Source organism: Megalobrama amblycephala, linkage group LG4, assembly GCF_018812025.1.
Source record: "Megalobrama amblycephala isolate DHTTF-2021 linkage group LG4, ASM1881202v1, whole genome shotgun sequence".
Taxonomy (NCBI): Eukaryota; Metazoa; Chordata; class Actinopteri; order Cypriniformes; family Xenocyprididae; genus Megalobrama; species Megalobrama amblycephala.
The window spans coordinates 52,765,438-52,793,426 of NC_063047.1; the positions used below are offsets into that span (position 1 = coordinate 52,765,438).

General features: G+C 36.9%; 1 protein-coding gene and 1 pseudogene across 1 annotated transcript; one reads left to right on the forward strand and one right to left on the reverse strand.

Annotated features, from left to right (window-relative positions):
• Positions 1-316: 316 nt before the first annotated feature.
• Positions 317-433, reverse strand: LOC125268032 (annotated as a pseudogene).
• Positions 434-11,677: 11,244 nt separating this feature from the next.
• On the forward strand, positions 11,678-14,661 carry fzd9a (frizzled class receptor 9a). Its single transcript, XM_048189953.1, has one exon. The coding sequence runs from the start codon at positions 12,773-12,775 to the stop codon at positions 14,516-14,518; it is 1,746 nt and encodes a 581-aa protein (XP_048045910.1). The 5' UTR covers positions 11,678-12,772; the 3' UTR covers positions 14,519-14,661.
• The last annotated feature ends 13,328 nt before the right edge of the window (positions 14,662-27,989 follow it).

Genomic DNA, 27,989 nt, shown 5'->3' on the forward strand with positions numbered 1-27,989 from the left:
CCACCACCAGTGTGCAGCATCCACTTGGATGATGCGACGGCAGCCACAGTACAACGGCGCCAGTGCGCTCACCACACACCAGCTGTAGGTGGAGAGGAGAGAGAGTGAAAGAGCCAATTCAATGGATGGGGATTATTAGGAGGCCGTGATTGGTAAGGGCCTATGGAGGGAATTTGGCCAGGACACCGGGGTTACACCCCTAATCTTTACGAGAAGTGCCATGGGATTTTTAATGACCACAGAGAGTCAGGACCTCGGTTTAACGTCTCACACAGACCACAGGGTGAGCACCCCCTGCTGGCCTTACCAACACCTCTTCCAGCAGCTACCTGGTTTTCCCAGGAGGTCTCCCATCCAGGTACTAACCAGGCTCAGCCCTGCTTAGCTTCAGTGGGCAACCGGTCTTGGGCTACAGGGTGATATGGCTGCTGGCCACATGTTCTTGGATCAACATATTTTGTTGATCCTGAAACAACATTCCTGTCTTAAAATTTAGTCCTAACCCTATCCTTACCTCTAAACCTAACCCTACCCATAACTTTTGCCTAAAATCATAGGGAAATGATAGGTGAATAACACTGTAGAAGCACCGAACCCTGGTTGTAAGCCAAAACTTTACAGAAACTCTGAACTTGACCCTCAAATCTGATTGGTTGATCCAGGAACATGTTGTACATGGTGAAATCATGTTCACCATCAAACTCACCTGTCTGTAGCTTGCTAGCAATATGGAAGTCCTTGATTGGCTTTTTCGGGTTTGTTTGATTTGGGTTGGAGTTAAGCTCTGCAACACAGTGGATCTCGAGGATCAGAGTTGACCTACAGTAGATCAACCTCTAGCAGTGTGGTATAAGCGAGAATCATAGCAGTGAAATGACTGGATTGATCAAACACACAATTGTAAAAGTTAAATCTACACAACCCTTCACCCATGCAGACTCCATAATGTCTGGCTCCCCCGCTGAGAGCTATCACCCTTCTGGTTCACTATTACACTTCAAAGACACTTGGGGCATTGATTGTTCTCAATACAAGAATCAGACATGCAGCCCATAGAAATGGCACCATTTAGTATTAAGTTGTGAACCCCACTGTTAACAAAGGTGCTTTATAGTGAGAAATTGATGGTTCTTCCAGCTCATTAAATGACTCTTTTCATATCTCCAGTCCTATTATACTAGTTATACTAGTTATACTATGGTCCAATATCATTTCCACTTTCTCATTTCCTATGCATGCGTGATGTGTGTGTGTCTGTTAGATTGGTTTTGTGCTTTTGTGCACTTTCTTGCGAATTGATTCTGATCTGCTTATAAACAATTCAACGATTTGATCATATCCTTTCTGAAGAGTTGATAGACGTTCAATACTGAGTGTTCGCTGGCCAAACATTGGAAAGATCACACGTGACATAGCTAGAAGTACCAAAGTGTTTACAAAGCGAACATGCAAAGGGTAAAACGATGATGTCGGAAGATTTTGAAGTTGGAGGAGAAAATGAGATGGAGTTTTTCACCCTACTTCCACCTACGTCACATGTGTGACCTTTCCAACGTGATTAAGTAATGCATGGCACATCGCCAACCTAGTGCAAGACGAGCATTTGTGGTTAAAAAGTATATCATTTTTATTGTTTTTAAGAAAATGACCATCGTTTCGCTAGATAAGACCCTTATTCCTTGACTGGGATCATGTAGAGCCCTTTAAAGCTGCACTGAAAATGCAGTTTGGACCTTCAACTTGTTGGTCCCTGTTGATGTCCACTATATGGAGAAAAATCCTGGAATATTTTCCTCAAAAACCATAATTTATTTTCGACTGAAGAAATAAAGCATAAACATCTTTAATGATATGGGGGGTGAGTAAATTATCGGGAAATTTTAATTCTGAAGTGGCCTAATGCTTTAACTAACCTTAACAAAGATACTGTAACAAATGTATTGCTCATTGTTAGTCCATGTTAGTTAATACATTAACTAATGTTAACACATGAACCTTATTGTAAAATGTTACCCCCAAAAAAGTAAATTTTAAAATCTAGTTTCTTTCTTTTAATGCTTGGCTGCACTTCTTTAATATTTGAATTCCTCCACAGGTATTCAAAGTCTTTCAATGTCTCATTTTGAATCTGCACAGAGAATGTGAGCTGTCAGTATGTTTCATTTAGCATCATAATTCTCCATGAAGCTACACTGCAGGTTTGAAAATCAAGGCCTGATATTGTGATATTGTGTAGCCTTTGTCAAAAAAAAAAACATGTTTGTTTGTTTGTTTTGTTTTTGTTTTTTTGTTCACTCCCCTGCACACGGATGAGCAGAATTGGCTCTATGTGAATATGAGTCCTGTGTTTATGTTAGGCCTAGCAGTAACTGGAACGTGGGCATAGCAGAACAGAGAGGAGTGCAAAGAGTGTGAGAGGGGAGGTAAGATGAAGAAAAGCAAGTGTTAAGGTGATGGAATGAGAATGAAGAATGTGGTTTTTGAGTGAAAAATGATTAAGAAATTGGAATGGGATGACTTCCTTAAGCTCCAAGCACAACATGCGGAGGGGTGGGAAGAGTGCAGAGGTTTGGAGAAAGATATCACTGATTGCCACCCTGGTAGGTGGGAAAAAGGATCTCACCATAAATATATCTTAAAATGTTCTAGGGGAAATTCATGACTGAAAAGGGCTATATGTGTAATTTGTCAGATTAGTAATGTTAAACTTTTAGGACTGAATGTCTTTGCATGTTCACTTTTGTATTTTTTTCTTATTGCATTTCAGTTTAACTTTGTTATCTTTTTAGTTTTTTTATTATTTAAATGTTTTAATTTTATGTAATATAATATGTTACATATAGTTACTATAGTAATACTATAAATTATGCATAATTGCATGCAATTAACCCTAAACCACAGAGTACAGAGTTTAGTTCTAGTCCTGCTTCAACACACACACCGGGCGTGCTTTTCAGTAATCAAATTAAGGCTTCCTCATATCCTCGCTCCTCTGTCCTCCAGCCCGTGACCTGGAAACTGGTCAAACTCAGCCATTTTAAGGGCATCTCAATTGCACCGTGAGGAGGTGAGGAACAAGGAGTGAGGAATCTTCCTGAGAAGTCATGAGCAGGGATACACAGATGTGTATCCTCTGAGATTGGCTCAGATTTTATTGGTTAGGGATCAGTGAAGGGATAAGCTGAGAAATAAGTGAATTATTTACTTTTTCAAATACAAACCTGATTCCAAAAAAGTTGGGACACTTTATGCAATGATGTGGAAGTTTCAAATTTCAATATTTTATTCCGAATACAACATAGATGACATATCAAATGTTTAAACTGAGAAAATGTATAATTTTAAGGGAAAAATAAGTTGATTTTAAATTTCATGGCATCAACACATCTCAAAAAAGTTGGGACAAGGCCATGTTCACCACTGTGTGGCATCCCCTCTTCTTTTTATAACAGTCTGCTAACGTCTGGTGACTGAGGAGACAAGTTGCTCAAGTTTAGGAATAGGAATGTTGTCCCATTCTTGTCTAATACAGGCTTCTAGTTGTTCAACTGTCTTAGGCCTTCTTTGTCACATCTTTCTCTTTATGATGCGCCAAATGTTTTCTATGGGTGAAAGATCTGGACTGCAGGCTGGCCATTTCAGTACCCGGATCCTTCTTCTATGCACCCATGATGTTGTGATTGATGCAGTATGTGGTCTGGCATTGTCATGTTGGAAAATGCAAGGTCTTCCCTGAAAGAGATGACGTCTGGATGGGAGCATATGTTGTTCTAGAACTTGGATATACCTTTGAGCATTGATGGTGCCTTTCCAGATGTGTAAGCTGCCCATGCCATACGCACTCATGCAACCCAATACCATCAGAGATGCAGGCTTCTGAACTGAGCGCTGATAACAACTTGGGTTGTCCTTGTCCTCTTTAGTCCGGATGACATGGCGTCCCAGTTTTCCAAAAAGAACTTCAAATTTTGATTCGTCTGACCACAGAACAGAGTTCTAGTGGTCTAGAGTTTTAGCCGGCAACGGCGAATGGCACGGTGGATTGTGTTCACCGACAATGTTTTCTGGAAGTATTCCTGAGCCCATGTTGTGATTTCCATTGCAGTAACATTCCTGTATGTGATGCAGTGCTGTCTAAAGGCCCGAAGATCACAGGCATCCAGTATGGTTTTCCAGTCTTGACCCTTACGCACAGAGATTGTTCCAGATTCTCTGAATCTTTGGATGATATTATGCACTGTAGATCATGATAACTTCAAAATCTTTTTGGCAATTTTTCTCTGAGAATCTCCTTTCTGATATTGCTCCACTATTTTTCGCCACAGCATTGGGGGAATTGGTGATCCTCTGCCCATCTTGACTTCTGAGAGACACTGCCACTCTGAGAGGCTCTTTTTATACCCAATCATGTTGCCAATTGACCTAATAAGTTGCAAATTGGTCCTCCAGCTGTTCCTTATATGTACATTTAACTTCCGGCCTCTTATTGCTACCTGTCCCAACTTTTTTGGAATGTGTAGCTCTCATGAAATCCAAAATGAGACAATATATGGCACGACATTTCAAAATGTCTAACTTTCAACATTTGATATGTTATCTATGTTCTATTGTGAATAAAATATAAGTTTATGAGATTTGTAAATTATTGCATTCCTTTTTTATTCACAATTTGTACAGTGTCCCAACTCGGGTTTGTAAAAATGTGAGCATAAGTGTGTTATTTAAAGTCTTATTTTGTTGCATATGATTCACCTTTTCTAGTGCAGACAGAAAAAGGTTTAATGCAGTATTTTTAGAAATGTAAAAAAAAAAAAAATACACAAAGATTTTTTATTGGAATGAAGGCCTTATTATTCCACATTCCAACTAAGGTTACAGGGAAATATGAAATATTGCTCCTTACTTGCTGCCCATTGACCCTGACCAGTGAATAACAAGTCCTTCCCGCCAACACAGTCAAGGTACTTGGCACGTATCAGGCAGTATGTCACGGTCTGTCTGCGTATACCCCACAACAGTCTTATGAACTCAAGCCAGTGAGATGACATCTGATTCCTGTTCCCATCCACACCGTATTAATAGGACTTGTTAGGTGTCCGTGACATGCTGGAAACCCAAGCGGGGGGAGGCTGGCATGAGGCAGGAGTGTTAGGCTGTCCAATTTATTTTAATCTACTAGTCAAAGATAGTCATTGAAAACCTTGCCATACCTGGGATATGGTTTAGCTATGACATTCAAACATTTTTTAAGCATGACTTATTTGTCCAAATACTTTATGGGCCCACTGTAAGCCTATAAAGTGTCCCATGATGATATATAAGCCTTAAAATTTGAATTATAACAAAATGAAATGCTCCTGACCTGCACTGTCTTTCATAACCCTATGTGCTCCATTGACTGCTGGGCTATAGTTTTGTTTTCCATCATTTGACAGCAAGCGTGTGTGTGTGTGAATATTCTATTTAAGTACTTTTTTGTAAATGTCATTTTTATGGCACTTCCAGTTGAGACTTTAATGCTGCAAATTGCGCACAACGGATTCAGCCATTTTTTATAAGTATTCGCTTTCCTTGGCATCGTGTGTTGTTCTCATAGTTTGGACGAGACTGGCTGGTTCTGCTGTCTGCCAGAGAGACTGAGCTCAAATAAGAGTCGTGTGAAGACATAAGGCCTTTCCTGCCTCAGGCTGATGGTTAGACTAGGGAATATTCATAATCATACTGCACTCATACACAAACAGAATGAGATCACTGACGTCTGGATCATTCTAATTCAGATTTATTCAGGATAAAGAATGGTTCTACTTAAAAATTAGGGGATATTATACTAGTGGCCTTGTTCTCTGATTCTAAATATCTGAATGATATTTACTGTTAACTTATACTGATGACAAAGATTGCTTTAATGACAGCTTTGTCATTTTTTTTGCTTGAGCATCTTATACACCAGGCCAGAGCAGAAGTGTGTAACCAGAGTTTGAATTTCCAAAAAATGTAGTTGTATCTTTGTATATTGCGCAAATTATAACGGTAGGTGAGTTAGTGACAGTGTGCTTATTGTTTTTGACTGTATCTATTAATTTATCCAAACATGTTTTAAAAATTCAGTATCATATTCAGACAGTAAAAATGCTATTCATTCAGTTCATGACTTGAATAGACCTTTTCTATGATTGTCTCTGAAATGCATGTTTTTCTCTTTTCAATGATATGCATGTTTTCAATTTTCTAATAAGGGGCATGAAATGTAAAAAAAAAAAAATGTCAAAGAGATTCTGTAATGACTGCTCTGAGACACCAATGGTTGAGGATCCAAACACAGTGTTTTATTAGTCAGAGGGTAATTCACAATCGTAATCAAAAGTCAGGCAAGGGTCAAAACACAGGTGAGCAATCCAAACAAAGATAAAATCCAGGGTACAGGCAAAAACAGAGAAAATCCAGAAATAATGCAATGAAACCAAAGAAACAAACACATGCGAGAAAACAAGGTACAAAGGCTCAGAAATGCAGTATACAGATATACAAGACCTAACGATGAGTGACTGAATGAACCAGGTTAATATAGGCAGAAACACAAGGATAATGAGGTGATGAGACACAGGTGTAAGCAATCATGGTTGATCAGTCCAGGCAGAGGATTATGGGAAATGGAGTTTTTGACAGTCCATGTGCCCTCTGAAGGCAATTACGGGCACTCTCACTGGTGATCGTGACAGATACAACTGTCCTTGATATCATAATGTAGTAAAATGACTCAATAAAAGAATGAAATTCAAGAAAAAAACATATTTAGAAGTTTGGTATAATCCTTTACAAAAATAACAAAGCTAAACTAAACAAACAAATATAAAAAAAAACATATACACATGGTTTGGCACTGCAAGGATGATCAGCAGTCCTTCCTGTCTCCCTGTAGCACTGCCTTAGACACCTTACATTATGGGCATTGCAGTTGATTGCTCTGGCCACGTCTGCAGTCCTTATGCCTCCCTGCTGCAGGCCTATAGTATGTTCACACAGATGAGCAGTGACGCTGAGCATCTTTCTTCTGGTGGTTTTCAGAGTCAATAGATAGGTCTCTTTTGTGTCCTAAATTATTGCAACTGTGATCTTAATTGTCACCCGTTGTCACTGTTTCTTAAGTGTCTTAAAGGGTTAGTTCACCCAAAAATTCAGTCATTTATTACTAGGGGTGTGACAAGACAGGTAGCTCACGAGACTGAGATTGAGTTCACGAGAACGAGACGAGACAAGATTTTTACACACTATTTTTAAGAAATCCTCAATGGCGAAATATATGACTAGAAAAAAAATATCTGCAGGTGTATTTGAAATGTTTTAACGAATCATCTTGTAATGAATGTCATTTCAGTTCTACTTTCTGAGTATGAATTATCATATGCAGTAAAAGACAACAATACTCAAGTACTGTAAAAGGTTTTGCCACTAACTCAACTGACTGACTTCTCTTCTGTATGATTTCAGTCTCTTCAGACCTTGCTGTACATGATTTATGGGCCTCTACAACTTTTGAGCTCCCAACTGAACTCCTTTCCACAAACTGATCATAGAAATAAAAACAGTATAAGTAAAAATGGTAACACTTTTTCAATAAGGTCTCATTTATTAACATTAATGTATTAACCAACTTCAACTAACAATGAACAATATATTTGCTACAGTATTTATTAATCTTTGTTTATGTTAATTAATAAAAATAGTCATTTATTGTTAGTTCATGATAGTTCACAGTGCATTAACTAATGTTAACAAATGAAACCTTATTGTTTGTGCTTAATAAGATTAAGAGAAAACTGTTAAAGCGTTACCACACTTTACAATAAGTGCAACCATAATCGCATTCTCTCAATATTAAAAGTGCAAATAAGACCAAATTTTTCTTTGATACAGAGCTAAGAGATGGTTACAACTACACTGCAGAGCCTAAAATAGCTTTCATATTGAGAGATATTTGCATTCATCAGGTAGCCGCTTTCAAAATGCGGGGTATTGAAATCGCGTTTGAATGCGCCCTCGCGTTTACTTTCACTTTCGCGATCGCGCGTACTCTGTAAATATGGAGCGGTGGCGACCGTTATCCAACTGACTTAAATGTTTTTTTATTTAAATACAAAGCAAAACGACATTGGAGGCGTAATTAGCAGTGGTATATTCTTTCCTAATCATCCTAACCACTCTGTCATGGCAATATCACTAGACTACTTTTCGCCTCAACGAGAAATCTCGTAACATATTAGTCTTGCGAGATCTCGTGAGATGAGATCTCATCACACCCCTATTTATTACTCATCCTCATATCGTTCCACACCCCTTCGTTCATCTTCAGAACACAAATCAAGATATTTTTTTAAGAAATCCAAGACTCGTCCACAGACAGCAATATAATCAACAATTTCAAGGTCCAGAAAGGTACTAAAGACATCATTAAAACTGTCATTGTGACTGCAGTGGTTCAACCTTAATTTTATGAAATGACGAAAATACTTTTTTTGCGCAAACACAAAATGAAAATAACAACTTTTTTCAACAATCTCTTCTCTTCCCTGTCATAGACGGCGATTTATGTTTCTGCCGGTGGGTGCCCAGTGCCCCACATCAAGCGATAGATTGACGCGTATGTCAGAAGACTAACTTAAACGAGCCACAATGCATGATTTCAAAAAGAACACGTTTCAGCGCTAGTTCGTTTCTTATTTAACTCAAATCAACGTCAACTTGATGTTTTATTTGCATAATATCCGTGCAGCAATATGACAATTTCGACCCAAAAGCACATTCTTTTCACGAGTGTTGTCGCGAGTCATGTTCTCGCTGATATCTGGAGCAAGGAAAGTTTGAGTTGGAGCGCGAGCATGTATCTGATCGAGAGCAGAGCCATTAAATTTTGTGCTCGCGCGCATCAATTGGATGCGCTCTCGACGTTTGCCATTAAAATATCGCCATAGAAACGGCCTTAAACTATAAAAACGGTGAAGATCGTGTCTGAAAGCTACAACTGATTTTCTATTGGTTAAAATCAATGGAGAATATCTCGTATTCCGTACACGGAAATGGTCGAGCACCTATGTTCCCTGTCATTATACTTACAAATGTGATGCAGTAAGCACAGTGAAGGCTCAGTATTGGCCAAAACTGCACATGTGAGCTGCACAACAGATGCATGTGATTCTGAAGCAGGAGCCGATAGTTGGCATTCTGACACAGAACCTGGAGGCGATGGATGTAAACAACGTGTGAGAATAACACAGAAGGGAAGATATTGTTGAATAAAGTTGTTATTTTTGTTTTGTTTTTGCGCACAAAACGTATTCTCTTTGCATTATTACATTAAGGTTGAACCACTGCAGTCACATTGACTGTTTTAATGATTTCTTCAGTATCTTTTTGGACATTGAAAGTGTTGATCATATTGCTGTCCATGGACGAGTCATATACCTTTCGGATTTCATCAAAAATATCTTAATTTGTGTTCCGAAGATGAACGAAGGTCTTACAGGTGTGGAAAGACATGAGGGTGAGTAATTAATGACAGAATTTTCATTTTTGGGTGAACTAACCCTTAAGAATTGTTCCACAGGTGCATGTGGAATAATGCTTTATGGTTCATTGAACAAGCATTTTTACAAAATTTTACAGATGCTAGATCTTCTAATCGTGATAACTGATATCTGACTAATTTGGTTCTTCAAACGAATTTGTGGATTGGATCCTTGAAAAGGGCAGATGTATCGAAACTCGAAACCACGATCAGCAATGCAGCGATTGGCTGGGGGCAAGACAGCAACGTAATGACATCATATAATTAGAAAAGACACTTGACAAAAAACTTGACGAATTTCTGGACCTTTATAATGAAACAGCCAAGCGAACAAAATGACAGAACGACATAAATGTTATAATAAATCAATGAAATGTGCACTGTTTTTTTATTTTTTTACATGATTCCCAATTATTTAGATTCACGAGCATTTGTACAGTCATTACATTTTTATTTCAATGTTGCAATTCGCAATTCATTTAATTTTATCTTTGAAGCAGATTTGTTACGTGACAGCATTAATTAAAGTTTTAATTAAAAATTAATTAAAGTCAAGATCAAGTTATCTGCATCTCCTGTGCTGCATCAAGCCACTCCAATAATAGCATCACCATTCAAATTAATGCACGGCTCAGAATAACTGTACAAGCATGTGTGTCAGACTCTAATACAATTGTAAAGTAATTATTCCATCATGAATAAATCTTTCAATGAGTAAAACTGGCTGTGCCTGTAGTATTATAGACTACACAACATCATAATATTATTTACAAATTAATTTCTATATTATTATCATTTTAAATTATTGTCCCTGGACAAGTAAAGTACTTTTGGCAGCTGCTAAGGCAGCAAGTCCAGGATTAGCGTTGAAGAACAGAACAATCCAAGATCATGCCAAATCGTCATCAAGCAAATCCAGCTAACCGAGTTAGCGACGTATGAAGAATGGGCCCCAGATATACACTTTATCATGGATAATCTTATTTGCAATTGACCCAGATTAAAAAAAAGATACAATTATAGTTGCATGACTGCTCTGGACCAAAATGACTCAAATCTGTTTGGATATGCTTTTTCAAATTAGTTCCTATTACTTTTGGATTCCCCATAAAATTTGGTGCACTTTTTCTCCCTGTCCTCGTGGCTGTGACATTTTGGTATCATTTGTACTAATTATTTTATAAATTCAGCTAAGTAGCATATTTGTGGTTCACATGAAAGCTCTTCCCAGCTTTAATAGCTACATTTGTAACTCTGACTGATTGCCCTTGTAGATGTGATTGCACTGCTTTTATTTTTTGCTCCATTCAATGAGCATGAAGAATAGGCTCTTTCATGGCAGACTTGTGGTCGTGGACATGGAAAGCAGTGCTTAAACAGCTCTTAGCCAAAACAAAATCTGCCGCCAAAAGGAATCCCATTTCATTTATACAAGCAGGAAATTGACCCGTCAGTGTACGAGAAAACCAGGGAACCGATACTCTGTATTGCAGGAACATGTCCAGTGCATCTGCATCCTGAGTGCCATGCTGAGAGCTGAGTTTAGGGATAACAAATGCCCACACTAAGACTCTAGAGGCACTCCTCTTCTCTTCTGTTTAGCATAAGAATGGAGGAGAGATGGGCCATGTATTGCAGGTGGTGCTTTCCTGCATGCCCCAGACTGAAAATGCATAAGCAGACACTAATGGTGAAGTGAGAGCCTTCATGGGCCTCATATAGACCAGAGAATGAATCTGTGGAATTCTATCTATCTATCTATCTATCTATCTATCTATCTATCTATCTATCTATCTATCTATCTATCTATCTATCTATCTATCTATCTATCTATCTATCTATCTATCTATCTATCTATCATTTATTTATTTATTTTTGTCATACTTTGTTGAGATAAGAATAAAATACACAGTATTTAATGAATACACACCTTGCAAAATAATACATAATTAAAACATTTAGAAATAATATTGGATTGCCTTGTTTTTGAACTTGGTTTAAAAATGCATTGATGCACTGAACTTTTTCAATATCAAGATTTTAGTTTAAAATGTATCAGCAGGCTATAGTGTATTTTTAGATGCTGTGACTTGAAATTGTGAATTTTATAATGTAGCAATTTGATAATGGTAATATGACAATCATTTTTTTTTTTACTTTTTTATATTATTAATTTGGGTTCCCATGACCTTATATTAATTTAAAAATAAACGAATAATTAATGAAATATGACTATAATATTTAAAAAAGAAAAAAGTAGGCTAATTCGTCACACCACAGGATAATATTTAAGTGAACTGCAAAAAAAAAAAAAAAAACCTACGTTTCTGGCCTATTTCTCTTATACAGAAATTAGAAATGTAGGGGTTTATTTTATTTTATATTAAGTATAGTCACTGCTTTAAATGTCACGTTAACTACTAGTTTTGCTGTGACATTTAGCCTATAGTTTTTCTAAAAGAACGATGACTTCTCAATCATTTCAACATCTCTCATTAAACAAACGCAGCCCTGTTCTGTACAAGCAAGCTGTGATCCTCTCTGTGACTGGGAAGACTGTATTTTTATAGTATCGTGGAGGAGGTGGAGTGTTAGGAGGAGCTTGTCAGTCTGTCACCGATCAAGAGCCCGTTTTTAAGAGCACAACGAGGAGTGAATGTGAAGCGCAGTGTTTCTATGCGTGGAGCCGCATGACATCGGAAGTTTTCACAGATGGACACTTTCTACCCGTCCTGCTGCCTAATGAAAGTTTATTCTCGTGGATGTGAACGGGAACGGAGAGTGAAACTCTTTTGAAAGAGCGTGTTGTAAAGAGCTTTAAAGTTTCAAATACTGTACCGGTGCACGAGATGTCGGTTTTGACATCCTGTATTGATTGTTCCGATTAATCGCGCGGACTGACGGTCTTTCCAAATACTTCCTGAAACTTTAGACGTTTTGGATATATTTAAAACTGAATCACAAAGGATTTGTTTTAAAACAGTATCAAATGAGGCATGACAATGAAGATATCCAAAATTAATATCTTTTTTTCTTCAGAACAAATGACACATTCATTGTCAATTACTGTATGGCGGACCATGAATTGACTTTTTCCTCGTCAAAATATAACAAATGTTACTAATTTCTGTTACAAGCAAAACAAGACAAATATCATCTGCATGGCATTGGATGTACTAATCATTTTAAGACTTTCTTGAGGTTATCACAATGGCCCATTGCATGAAGACTGTTATTGTACTCTTTCAGTTCTTGATTACTGGATCTTCACTGGATATCGGAGCTTATGATTTGGAGCGTGGCCGCCCGGCAAAATGTGAACCCATCACAATTCCCATGTGCCAGGGAATTGGCTACAACATGACACGGATGCCCAACTTCATGAATTATGAAAGCCAAGAGGAGGCTAATATTAAACTTAATGAATTTGCTCCTTTGGTGGAGTATGGATGTGATGTCCACCTGCGATTTTTCCTGTGCTCTCTGTACGTGCCGATGTGCGCTGAACAAGTGTCCACCACCATCCCGGCATGCCGTCCAATGTGTGAACAGGCAAGACAGAGGTGTTCACCTATAATGGAACAATTCAGTTTCGGCTGGCCGGACTCATTGGATTGTTCAAAGCTCCCGACCAACAACGACCCAAATGCATTGTGCATTGAAGCTCCCGAAAATGATACTCAACCTGAGACTAAAAAAGGTGAGGGAATGCTGCCGGTACCTCCAAGGTCCAGGCAACCTGCAGCTGGGAGTGGACGTAGCTCAGTTGACTCGCGGACCTGTGATAACCCGGAGAAGTTCCAGTACGTGGACAAGAGCGAGTCCTGCGCGCCTCGTTGCACTCCTACGGTGGATGTCTACTGGTCGAGGCAAGATAAGGACTTTGCGTTCATTTGGATGGTTGTGTGGTCAACGCTTTGCTTTGTTTCTACAGCATTCACAGTTCTAACCTTCCTCCTCGACCCCCAACGCTTTCAGTATCCTGAGCGGCCCATCATCTTCCTCTCCATGTGCTACAACATCTACTCTGTGGCCTTCATTATCCGCTCAGTGGCCGGGGCTGAGAATATCGCCTGTGATCGGGAAAACGGAGAGCTCTATATTATCCGGGAGGGTTTGGAGAGCACTGGCTGCACCATAGTCTTCCTCATCCTCTATTACTTTGGCATGGCCAGCTCCATCTGGTGGGTCATCCTCACCCTCACCTGGTTTCTCGCAGCGGGAAGAAAATGGGGCCACGAGGCTATTGAGGCGCACAGTAGCTACTTCCATATGGCCGCCTGGGGTATTCCTGCGGTAAAGACCATAGTCATCCTCACTATGAGGAAGGTAGCTGGGGATGAGTTGACAGGATTGTGTTATGTAGGAAGCATGGACAGTAATGCTCTCACTGGCTTTGTGTTGATCCCTCTTTCCTGTTACCTCATTGTTGGGACTTCTTTCATCCTTACAGGGTTTGTAGCCCTCTTCCACATCCGCAAAATCATGAAAACCGGCGGCACTAACACAGAAAAACTGGAAAAGCTCATGGTTAAGATTGGAGTCTTTTCCATTCTCTACACTGTGCCTGCTACTATTGTCATCATATGCTATTTCTATGAAAGACTCAATATGGATTACTGGAAGTTCAAAGCTCTGGAAAACAAGTGTGTGTCCTTTCCTGGTCGCAGGAGCGAGGATTGCTCTTTGGACTCGTCGGTTCCTACAGTAGCTGTGTTTATGCTGAAAATTTTCATGTCATTAGTGGTGGGCATCACCAGTGGGGTTTGGGTATGGAGCTCAAAGACACTTCAGACCTGGCAGGGGTTGTGCAACAGGAGGTTGGCCGTGCGGACAGGCCGCAAGCCCTGCTCCAGTGTCAGCTGCAGCAGCTCCCACTGCCATTATAAAGCACCGGCTGTGACACTTCACATGAACAAACCAGACGTGTACACAGACAGTCTCACACATGTTTGAGACTAAAGGCCTCTGCTTTGGTGCCTTGCAGACTCAAAAAGCTTGTATCGTGATGAGATGCTCAGGTTGGACTACAACTGATCATGGTAAATGTCACAACTCCTGTCAAAAGTGGCATTTACAAGCCTTTCCTTGAAATAGCAGACACAAAGTAGAGGTCGCTTCAGTAAAGAGAAGGTTTGTTGCATGGAACGAATGTAACTGAACCAGAGAACATGCATGGCAGAATGCTTTATTTATTGTGGTTATTTAAGTATTGATGGCTGTATAGTTTTGTACTGTATGTTCTATACTGTATATAAGGAAGAGTATTAAATAATTTGGCAGTATATTTTTATCAAAAGAGGAGCAATAAAACATTTATTATGATGTATTTTTTCTCTATTTTTTTTAAATCATCCCAGTTTTTGTCATAAGGTCTATATTGTTCTTTAAGGTTACATGTAAAATGTTGTACATGTACAACTTTTTCTTTCTCTCTGAATTATGATGTTTTTATCACTTCTGGTTAAAATGGATTTTTAATGTTAAGAAATACAGTGAAACCACATGTAATAACTAAACAAGTTCACATTCCTCAAGGACTGGTAGGAATAATTTCCTATACTGCAGTCAGTTAAATGTAACTGATTAAAAATATATATATATATATATATATATATATATATATATATAAATCAGGACTGGAGTTCCCAGTTGTCACCACTTCCCTGTTAACACATCTATCTAGTGGGAATTTGGTGAATGTTACAACTCAAATATATTAACATTTATCAAACCATCTTACAAAATCATACACATTTTACCAAGCCAAATTAACTTCAGTCATTAAAAGAACTATGACAAGACACTGAGAATGTATGATGCTGCTATGAATTTATGCAGAATTAAACTTCCTTTAACCTAATTCCTTTAACCTGAAGTTAAACATCAATTTACTGACATTTGTGACATTTATTGTTTTTTTCTGCATACAGAATTCTATTGTCAAGATAGGCATAAAGAGTGTTTAGAGTGTTTAGAGTACTTCTGCACATAACTCGCATCAAATCGTGTTTTCATAACTTATATTTGTGGACATGATATGTGTTTGTGATGTTCATTTGTGATTCACCTGAAATGATGAGCTATAGCTCAATGCGAGATGAAGAATAGAAAATGGTTTTAGGAATTGTTATTATTGATTTTCATTTCAAAACCAAACAATTGCAACAGCTGATATTTAAAATGCAAACCATATAATAACTAGTGTGTGTGTGTGTGTGTGCGCGTGCATGTGTATGTGTGTGTGTGTGTGTGTGTGTGTATATATATATATATATATATATATATATATATATATATATATATATATAAGTGGGTGCAGGACACTATAGTTCATTTATGTAAGTGAGGATAGCAAAATAAAATAAACTGTGACATATTATACCCAAAAATTCTTCATACAATGGACTACCAGTAAAATGATGCAATGTTTTGTTTAAATGTTAACTGACATAATTAATATAAATGTTTTTCTGACAGTTTAACTCTTGAGATCTTGTCATATTTTATTACCATTTTTTTTAAACTATAGTAAATAAACTGTATTAATGAATGAAATGTTCAAGGTGTATATATGTATATATATATATATATATATATATATATAGTCAAACCAAAATTTATTCAGACACCTTGAACATTTCATTCATTCTTAACTCTTCTTAACTCTACACTTAACTTAATTAACTCTTTTATCATTACTGTTTTTTTTAAATGCATGTATTGTTTTAATTGATTTATCCTCTATTCCTGTGCCTGTGCAGATATTGTCTAATGTTTTGGCGAGTCTCAGGCTTTGGAGCTTAAACTGCTGTTACATTTGGTCATAAAAAAGGCATGTTTGTCTTGGAGCTCATAGCCTAAACTTCACAGTGCATTACCCACATGTAGCAGTCTGTATAAAGTTCAATTAACGCATGGCTGTTTTCAGTTTTCAAGTTTACAGTGCAGTAGCATTTATAAACACTAGTGTTCTGAGTGCACAGCATGCTGCATCAGCCAGCAGACTAGAAAAAATGTAATGAAATGTTCATGTACTGGAAGATGAATGTTTACATCTTATTTAATACTACAAATATTACTAATTTGGCAACATGTATGGTTAAGGCTGGGCTGATGTTAAAATAATTAGTATTTGTTAACATTTGATAAGATTGTGGAGTACATTATAGTTTTCTTTGGCGGTCAGGGTTATATTTACATTTATTAATTTAGCAGACACTTTTATCCAAAGTGACTATGGGGAAAGATATGACATGACAAATGAGGAGCATCACAAGCAATTTATTAGAGCCAACAATATTTGGAGTACACAGTTTCAGGTCTACATTATAAGAAGGTGCCAGAATTTAATTGATAACTGATTTTAAATTCTTGTTCAATGTGAATTCAATTTTAATTATATGAATTACGATTATTGTATCTCCTGTAAGTGTTGTTTTAGTAATATATAGTATTTCATTTTTTCAGTATACATAAACATGTTATCATGGACAGAAAATAAGCAGAATTTCCACAAAAGTTTTCAAAAGTTTGGGGTCGGTAAGATTTAGAAAGAAAAAAAAATCGTTGCTGAATAAAAATATTAATTTCTCAAAAAAACTTTTGAACATCAGTGTGCATATATACACACAAGTTCTTTCTGGTTCTCAAATCTGATTGACTGAGAGGTCTTTCCAGCCATGCAATATTCTACCAGTATTGCCACAGAAACCGTTTCACTGTTTGAATCACTCCACTTTCAGCATTCTCACAGCGAGTGTCATGGCGGACAAAGTTTTAAAGGATTTTTAGGTGAGAATGTAGATGTTTAGACTTGAAATATGTGACTCATATTTAATCATAGCACCTATTTTACAGTTTGTTTAGACGTTTTCGGAGATGCGAGCTCCAGGCTGCCAGCAGCCGTTCAGTGCTCGTGTACCCGCTGAGAACAGCTTCATCGTGGCCAGTGCTTCGGGGATTTGCCGCTGTCTCTTATTCGGTTGTTAAGTCTGACGTCACACGGCAGCGCTTCCGGGTCCTAACGCTCTATCTCATACCACAAGAAAACAACAAATGGTGCTAATATACATACACGATGTGGTGTAATACTACAAAAAATATATAATTATAACCTTTATCTCCATACCAAAATTCCAGATGGCCAGACAATGATTCATCTTTTATAAATCATTAAAATATTAATATCTGTGACGCTGTGAGCACGGAGACTGTTGTGTAGACTGTTAAGTATTTAAAATGTTTAAGTTTTTAAAATGATTGATGTTTAAAATGAATAAATAGCGCTCATAAGCGGCCGTCGATGGCATTCTCAAGTGAAATGAGTCGAGGCTTGGACCCGGAAATGGCGTTCCTTACGTCACGACTTAACAAGCAGATAGAGGTTAAACATGAAATATAATTAATTTTGGGTACATAAAAAGGGCAATCTTTGGTCTTAATAATATATTACTTGTTCCTGAGCAAATTGAATTGGGCTTTGTTAAATTTAATAATTTAATATTAATGTTATATTTAATTTACATCCTGCAGAGCACTGCTTTTGTACGTTTGACTGAATTGTACTTGTTTTTATTTCCTCTTGTCATTTATGATGGCTATTGTTGTTAATTTAAATATTGTTGTTCAATAAATATTATTTTATGTAAATAATATGCTGTATTTTGTATTGAGAAAGGGTCCATTAGTGCATAATATGGACTCAGTGAAAGTTACATTACTACACCATCAGATGGCGGAATGAATCAGTAGCAAGAGACTTTTAAATTGAAAGTGACCTTTGTAAACAAAGGACGTTGTTTTAGTGCTGTTATGGAAAATTCCCTTAACTGTAAAAAAGGACAAATACAAAGATCGCTTTCCTCAGCAGACATTCAAACTGTTTTTTTTAATGGATATAATATTATGGACATCGACCTGAAGAATGAATGTTATATCAGACACAGGTAATGCTCGCGACCTCTCTCTCTCAATAATGCTGTACAAAATACAATATGGCTACTCGTGGTAAAAAGGTTTTAATTTATTAACTCTCAAAAGCTATTCTTTGAATTAATGTAAATAAATCATGGAAAGGATTTCCGCGTGATTAAATGGCTTTCTTTCAGCATTAAGCACTTTTGTTAGGCTAACTTAAATTTCATAGATTGGATCAACTTAAGTAAATGAGTTGGTCCAAAACATTGCAAATTTGTTGGGCTGACACTATTAAATTAAGCTGTGCCCAGCCATAGTAAATAAGTTAAATCAACCTTAATAAATTAAGTTGACCCAATGTAAGTACATTAAATTGGAATAACAGAATTGCATAATGCTGAAATAAAGCAACTTAATCATGTGGAAATCCTTTCCATCATTTTTTTATGTTCGTTGAAAGAGTTATTTTTTTGAGTGTGTGATATTGCTCATATATTTCCATTTTGTCATTTTTACTGATAATCAATTAGACCTCACTGTTTCCCAATGTTTTTCCCATAGTGTGTTAGTTAAATAGCATGTGATCACAGTGTTATACTTATTGAACCAATATTGCAGTTAATGTTCTCAATTCCGTCACGCCACATGGAACCGCTGCTCAAATACACACAAAGGCCGTATTTATTATGTAGATTCTGCCAAGATCAACTCCGTATACATGAATGCTCTTAGGTGAAGCATTTGTACAACACCACCACATTTGTGTAAAAAAAAGCTTTCCGTTTATACAGCAACAGGGTTCATTATTTTGCCCATCAAAACCTTGGGCATAAAGGCTCCATTGTACACCTTGATGTTTAAGGTTTTTAGTTCTATTTTAGGCAAAGCACAGTCAAAAGAAACCCTTTTTGCCATTTGAGTCCATTATCAAGTGAATGTTAATGGGCTTGTAAGTGAGCTTGAGAATGGACAAGATAGAACAGCATTGTAACTGTCTGCTAGTTTGGAGGAGAAACCATGTGTCTGGTAAAGGGAGGATCATTAAAGCATCAGGGACTTTCCCTCCTCTTAAAGAAGCCAGAGTAATCGAGAACAAGAATAAAGAAGTGGTGCTCATTACTCTCTACCCCATGGGTAGTATCCCGTTCCTCATCATTTGATGTGGAAATGAGGCTATGGTAAAAGACCATTGAGAAGCTGTTGTCACCAGAAGGACTTTTCACCAAAATGCATGAGTCTTAGCTTGAGCCGTGAATGTTATCCAGACAGCCACGTCGCACCTGCCCAACGGCTCTGGCTTTCACTTGTGTTAAACACACACATACACACACTTGTTTTATATTTGTTTTTGATAAACAGTTGACATTGGACTTGAAACCGTAAAAATTTGCAAGGGTTTTCATATTTGCAGGGCTGCTAATGGGTGGCATTCCTTGTGAAAAATAAGTACTGTACACTTACTTTCAGAAAGAGTACTTATTATGGAAATAATATATTTTAAAAGAATATACTCAAGGGTGAATTGAATGTAATGTTTTTTGGAAACTTAATTGTGTGTTATTTGCAATTAAATGAAACTGCTGTTTAAATTTATATTAAATGCAATTAGTTGAACTCAAGAATGTACTTAAGTACATCTTTCTAAGTAATTTCATAATTATATCTATTGTCTTTGAAATATGGTGTACTGCTGAATATATCGACATATATGGAAACTAAAATATACTTCAGTGTACTGAAACTTTTATGTCACATATTTAAATATTGCTTGTCACATGGACTAAATGATCTTCCGAAACTTACTGCCAGATTCTGGAAGATAAATTCTGGTACAACAGTGGTACAAGAGGATATGGTGAGAGTCACTCTCAATCTGTCTCTCTATAAAGCCTATAAAAAAAAAACAGTCTTCATTTATTTCATTATTCTTATTAAGTGGGGGTCATTTTTTAGGATTCTTTACCTAACCTAAGTCTCTGAGATCCTGACACCTTGCACTTCTGGAGACTCCAGGTAGGTTGCAGTTCTGGAAAATGGTGGCGCTGGAGACTAAAGGGTTCCTAATGGTTTCACACTTAATTCTTAATTCTTTTGCAGTTAACATGTGTCTTTTCTTCTCCACCTGTTTTTGTCTGACCCCACTGACCCAATGAGCGTTTTGCTGTCCAATAGTCATGCCTACACTTTGCAATTTCTAGTACTGCACTAGTATTGCATCCTTCTCATGAGCATTTAATAATTTTTGACTTTTCAGTCTGAGTCATATCTCTTTTTTTGGCTCATTTTAACTGTAAAAGAAAACCTGCCTAATAATTCTGCACACCTGAATATAAGGCGTTTTTCATTTCCAGCCTTCATTAACAATTATATATCACTTATAAATGATTAAATACAAAATTAATAGTAGTTATTAGATTGACGTGGTTTGGAATTGGTCAAATTTGCTTGGAAAAAAAAAATATGATCAGAAAATCAACTTGCCTAAAAATTCTGCACACAGTGTGTGTGTGTGTGTGTGTGTGTGTGTGTGTGTGTATATATATATATATATATATATATATATATATATATATATATACATATATAATTTAATATTATTATTTATATTATATCTATTTTATTTAAATTTTATTACATTTTTTATTTTATGTTATTTTGCAGATGTCACTAAAATAGTTTTTTTTTAAACAAATTCATATATTTTAAAGTGTGGTTGTCTTTTTGGAACCATGTACAGTACTACTATTTTCTAATTTTTAGATGAATTATATTCACTTAAGAAGGTCAAAACAGGAGTTGTTAAAATCTGATTTATTCTCTTTGATAACCGTGTGTGTGTCTGCCTGTGTGTGTGTTTTAAAGCTGTTATCACATTCTTTGGTTAGGAAAGAACTTGCAGCAGATTTATGCAGCAATCTGGATTACGTCACGGGAGTTAAAGACAAACTCCCTGATAGTGAGGAGGACATTCCTGCAGATTTTTTATATATACAATACCTTTTATAAATTATCTGCGTTTTTCTTTTTGTTTAAATACATATCCAAACTGCCTTTTTGATTTGTTTTTATGGGTTTCTGTGTTATGACCTATTGCTGAATCCCTCTCAGTCATACAAAACAAGCAAAATTGATTTGAGAGAATTATCAAGTCAGTGAGAAACCAGCCAACCTGAACCAGAAGTAAAATTACCTCAAAGTGAGATCATAAGTTTTCACACTAAATCCAGAAAGAAGTAGGCTGGTATAATTTATGAGGAGTCTGGGTAGCTTTTTATTATTGTGCCTTTTATGTCAAATTAAATTACAAATTCTTTCTTTGCCTCATTTGTTTGGTTGACAGCTTCAGTATAAGCATTTTTCAAATCTGGACTTTTTCACCTGCAGAAGGCCACTTCAGGTCCTCAACACTGATTCTTTAAACCAGCTGGCACCATGAGAAGCATCTGTGTAGCTTGAAGTTTTTGTTCTGCATGTTTCACACTTAAAACCTACACAGTGGAAAAACTCACAAGGTAATGTCTAGCTTCACAAATAGATTGCTTTACATTTTCTGTTCACTGTCAGTATATTAGACTTGTTTAAAGATTTTTAAAGTATGTACAACTTTTCAAATATAAAAACAATCATGTGGACAAAACATGCTTGGAAGTTTCTAGTCATCCTGAAGTCCTTAGTTAAGGTGCGTTTAGAGCTAAACTGTAGCGATGTGAAAAATACTGCAACCCACAACAGTTTCGCAGTATGACCACGACCAATCCTCATACCAACCTCCATACTGGCATAAAAAGGGGTTACATATTGACATATTCTGGGCTGATGGCTCTTCACACTTGTTGTGAGTTTATATGCACTAATTTTTATAAATTGGAATAAATTCAATACAATTTCAGATTCTTAAAGTTCTATTAATATAAACCCTAAATGCTGTAATCTCACATATATGTTTAAAATGTTGCAATCTCACATATACGTTTAAAATCTTTTAGATCATTATTTAATGAATTTACTGCTGCCATCATCAAAAACAAAAAGTGCACACAGACATTTACTTTTAATAAAAAAACTTAATTTACATTAAAAAGCACTGAAAATACTCCTCAGTACTATTTTAGTTTGAGCCTGGTTAAATTGAGATTTCATGTATTTATATATTTCTAAACTGCATCATATATAGGCCTATGTGTGATAGAATTACTTACTGAATTGAACATAATAAATTGAATACTAAAGTATGTTTAGTGTTTTCAAAAACAAAACTGTGAGACACTGAAAATTGCACTGATTTTATTTGTTGCATTAAGTTTTATAGTTTTATAGATTCTGTCACACTTAAGCTTCTCAGACAAATAGGCGTCAGTTATTTTTTTTTTTACAATTGTAAACACAAAAAAATAGCAGTTTTTTTTTAAGGTTTAAGGCTAAAAATGTATAGTGTGTACCCTTGTAAATGAGAGTAAACCCATGGGAAAGGAAAAATGCCTAATTAGTAACATTAGCGATACATGGTTTTTATATGGATCTCTGTTTACAGCGAAAACGTATAAACAGCCGTCCCATGGTAGTTGTGTCAGTGCACTTGTGATTAACGAGATGAGACACTACTCTAATAAAGCAGGAAACCCCCAGCTGGGGCACATGCTAATAGTTACCCCCCCTTAAAAGTAGTGAACTAGGTACATTGGCACCACACACTGGTTTCCCTGGAGCTCTTCGGACTGGCTGGCGTCACCAAAGCCTGGCACAAGACACACATATGGAGATTGAACATGCAAACAGTGACTCGGATTGCTTTTTTCCCCATGACTTGGCAAGTTTACTTGCCTTGCCAGTTCAGGAAGAGGCAATTGGTTATTAAAGTGTCTCAAAAGGAGGCAGGCTGGTCATTTTTGTGGGACCCAGTAGAACTATGAAATTTTGTTCTTTTGGCTTCATTTGCCATCTTCTAAAACTACAATTTCCATGGTTATCCTGCAGAACAATGATGAATAGTATTTAATGACATTTGGTGCATTAGTTTACTGCATCTAAACTGTCCAATGTCAAAGCTTTTCCATAAATTCATGCTATACATATGTCTTATCATTTTAGTGTAATTTCAATGTATTATCTGCCACTGAACTCCAAACTCTAAGAATACTCTTTAATTACCACAAATTTCTTTATCTTAAAGGTGCAGTAAGTATTTTCTGTCCACTTTCCACTTAAAAAAAGTACCTTTGACAAATGTTTTTTTTTTTAAATGATGTAACTAAAGAGATGTAATCTTAAATCTTATCAGCAGCCTAGAAAACAGTAGCTGTTTAATTCTACGTAAGACAAGTCACCCCACATGGCCGCCATGTTGAGATCACATGACCAGCGAAATGCTACTTACTTCTCCATAACCCTCCTAATATCTAACACTTTCATTTGCATAACATATTAATCATGACTGACAACTGCTTATGAATTTCTGCAAATGCAACCAGCAATTGAAAACTTTCAATCATCTGTACCTATAGGTGTCACTTTCATTGTCAGCAGAAGAAACATAAAAAAAAACTTACTAGTGCACCTTTAAAATGCTTACATTTCTTAAAATCATACCCTCTTGGTTATGTCACTGTAATGAGCAAACTTTCCCTTACACTTTAGCATATTAAAAAAATACTTCTTATAAAAACAATATACTTAAAAAATAATATACTGAAGTGTGAATTGAATGTAATGTTTTCGGACAGTCAAAGGTGCGGTATGTAAGAATGACAGCTAGAGGTTGAAATGCGTACTGCAGTCTTAATTCAAAATATTGTTTGCCCCGCCCTCTCCTCCTCAGACTGGATGCTCACACGGGTTGCCAGTTTGAGGACACGCAACAGGAGCGACCTCAATTGACCCTTTGCCAGGAGTTTGATTGACAGGCGATCTAACCAATCATAACGCTGAATCCGCCATTTTGTCCGACAAAGCAGTCAGGGGAGTTAGCAGATTAATGCAGGTGGACTTGAACTTGAAAAATGATGTGTATTGACGTCTTTCCACGACTGAAACAACATTCCTTATGATGTGCATTCATGTTTATTTGATGCTATAAATGAACTAGTAGGAAGAGATGATCGGTTCACGAGCCGCTTGGGTAAATTGGCAATGTGCAGTCTTGCACAAACCAAAATAAAAACAGGCATTCCGACACAGAACACACATTTCAAAGTAACGAGTATGTGAACTCAGCATGTTTCCTAAATATCTGCAAACATATTATGATATTTTTATGCTTTAGTACAGTCAAAAACTTACATACAGGACCTTTAAATGCATGTCATTTACAATTAAATGAAAATGTATTATAGTTTACATTTACATGAATGCAATTAGTTGATCTAAGGGGTGTTTTTTGACCCACTTAAGTAGGTTATTTTTATTTCAAATTGACTTCAATTTTTTCATTATATTCATGTTCGAGGCAGATTATTTCTTACCCAGGAAAATGTTGTGCACATACACAACACTCCCACTTGCAAAAGCATTCATTGTTTGCATCCCGATCTCCCTCGTGTGCCTGTCGGCCCCCGCAGATCAGTGGACTATGCTGGAGCTCACACTGCTGCTGATTATGAAGAAATATCGCCATGACCTCATTCTCGCAACAGCTGATGACTCACACATCACTGCAACTGAGGATGAACATTGCATTCGGTCATTCTCCTTATTGGCCTGACACACTGGCTTCAAGGTCTTGGCCTGATACAGCTGTCTTTCAATGCTATTTTCTTTTCAGATGAAAGTACGACCTTTAAAGTCATTTAAAGAAAGGGTTTGACGTTTTTCTTTCCAGTGCCAACTACTTCCTGCTAAAACAGGGTCATATTAATGTGTTGTCCTTTTTAAAATACTTAATAGCCTTTAGTTGATGTTGCAGCCTGGAAAAAAAACATGATGTGACAATGTAACTGAAGTAAAATGATTAACCACAGTTTGTCTAAAATAGATAATGTAACAATAATAGAGTGGTGCAGAAAACTCATTAAAAATCACCTGGCAAACTTTGGCTAATCCAGTTATTAGTTCTTCCTCACACGAGCTTGTAATTGCAACCCGCTGCAGTCAATTCACAGTGAGATCACTGGTAGGACAGAGAGTGGGAGTGGGAGTGGGAGGAAGATGATGATGCCAATAGCATTCTCACAGGTGCCGACTCCGGTACAATGAAGTCCAGAAGGATGTGGTTTCATCTGTACCACCACACACCCTGCCTCAGTGCTGAGTAACTGGGAAAGCAGAGGCCTGATTGACGAGGCCAGCAGGATTTGTGTTTGGCTAAGCTAAATTAAGCACATGTGGCCATAATCTAACCTCTCTGCATCAGCATTTCACTATAGGGACAATCTACTTTATTGCATTGGCTTCCTTCTGGCATATGTCTGTCACTTCTGATCTGATTAGTGGTTTTGGTGAACTTGTTCTCATACAAAAGGTGAACTGCTGAAACAACAATGAACTGCAGCAGAAAACACATCAAGCTAAATTCAAAAAGTCTAGCAAAATATGATCCCTATCATTTATGCACTTAGATGTTATTGACACAGATATTAGTGTTGCTTGAATAGTTACTTTAAACGCCCCTTGTCCACATGGCAAAGTGGAACACACTTTAAAATGGCAGCAGGGATTCCTATGAGGGGGAGTTCTAAGGGAAGTTTGAGAATTTCTAAAAGCAAAGTGGAACGTAGCCAAGTATAGACCAAAAGACCTTGATTAACTGGTTCAGGTGTTTTTAATTAGGAGCTAAATCCTGCAGGATAGTGGCGTTCCAGGAGAACAGTAGGACTGGACACCTCTGCTGGACCTGAAAGGTGAACGTCATTTCACCAAGTGCAACATGTTCCCGGATCAGTATCATTGTTGATCCTGGAACAACATTCCATTCAACCAATCAGATTTGAGGGTCAAGTTTACAGTTTATGTTAAGTTTAGGCTTATAACCAGGGTTAGGTGCTTCTACATCAATGTTCACCCATCATTTCCCTCTGATTTTAGGGATAAGTTATGGGTAGAGTTAGGTTTAGGGGTAGGGATAGGGTTAGGATTTAATTTTCGGACAGGAATGTTATTCCAGGATCTACAAAATATGTTTATCCAGGAACATGTCTTACTTGGCAAAATCACGGTGACTGTACTTGATATGACCGCTAAAGCTCTTTAATCCATATATTTATATAAAGCAGGGGTTCTCAAGGTGTCCTCAAGGTGTACTTTCATGCAAAGTTTAGCTCCAACCTTGATTAAACTCACCTACCTGCTACTTTCTAGTAATCCTGAATACCACGATTAGCTTGTTCAAGTGTTTTTGATTAGGGTTGGAGCTAAACTCTGCAGGAAAGTAGAGCTGAGGGCCAGAGTTGAGAACCCAGATTCAAAGAGTCTACCTGTAGAAAAAGAGTCTCAGAGAAAGTGTTCATTAGACGTTGTGTGCTTGTGTTGTGACTGTGATGGTCAATAACATGGGTGTGAACTATAGAGTAAAAGCACATCAACATATATTAAAAGGTCATAAGTATTGACAGCAGTGGCATCATTTTACAAATCTGCTGGAAATAGCATGCTTCTGCAAACATGACCCACTTTACAGCTGCTTGCAATTTTCACATTGGAAATCCTTCAATCCTTCAATTTTTGTAAATTTATATTTATTTTTTGACATAAAAATTATATTGTTAGGGATAATCTGTGTCTGTTTCTGTTTTGGGTCAGTTTTGACACATGTTTTAGTTCAGTTTCCTGTGTTTCAATTTGTTTCTGTTTCTCATTGATTAAGTTGTACACCTGTGGCTTGTTTTGTTGATTGGTTTGTTTGTTTGTGTATTTAAGCTCTGTGCTTTTTTTTTCAGTTCATTGTCCATCCTCATCACAATAAATTGGATGTTAAAATCGTTACTAGTGATGCGAAGTCTGATTCATTTCCATGAAACGGTTCTTTCAGAAAACTCATTTCAATAAACCAATTCATGTCATCACGCAATGATGTCTCTTCGCATTTCTTTTCTAACAACTCATTTTCATTTTATATCAATGAAAAAAAAGTCATTTGCGTCAACACATATTGAAACATTCAAATAAAATTATTTGTGTGAACACAGCTGTTCACTTTCAGAAGTTGTAGGGATGCTTTCTTCTCTTAAAAAATAGAATGTGAAATATGTATGCTAGTTATATCATTCTCCTCAGTAATCTTCAGCAAACTTTGGCAGTTGGTTGAACTGGTGTGGTGACAAATCTGGTTCTCCCTCATTAGAACCCCAAGCGATCCTTTTGGCTCAAACTTTTAAAATAGAGAACCTAATTCTATTTAGCACCTGATTACAATTCCTACAATCATGTTATGATAAATGTTGTTTGAACTATGTTATAATGACCATTAATGTCTGTTTTAGTTAGCTTATGTAGCATAGCATACAGATACCTGATTAGCCTGATAGCTTAGTTTATACATTGTGCATTTACAATTACCCTACATGTATTCACAGTCAGC

Excerpts from the sequence above, each read along its gene's own strand:
- fzd9a (XM_048189953.1), top strand. The coding sequence starts at position 12,773 with ATGGCCCATTGCATGAAGACTGTTATTGTACTCTTTCAGTTCTTGATT.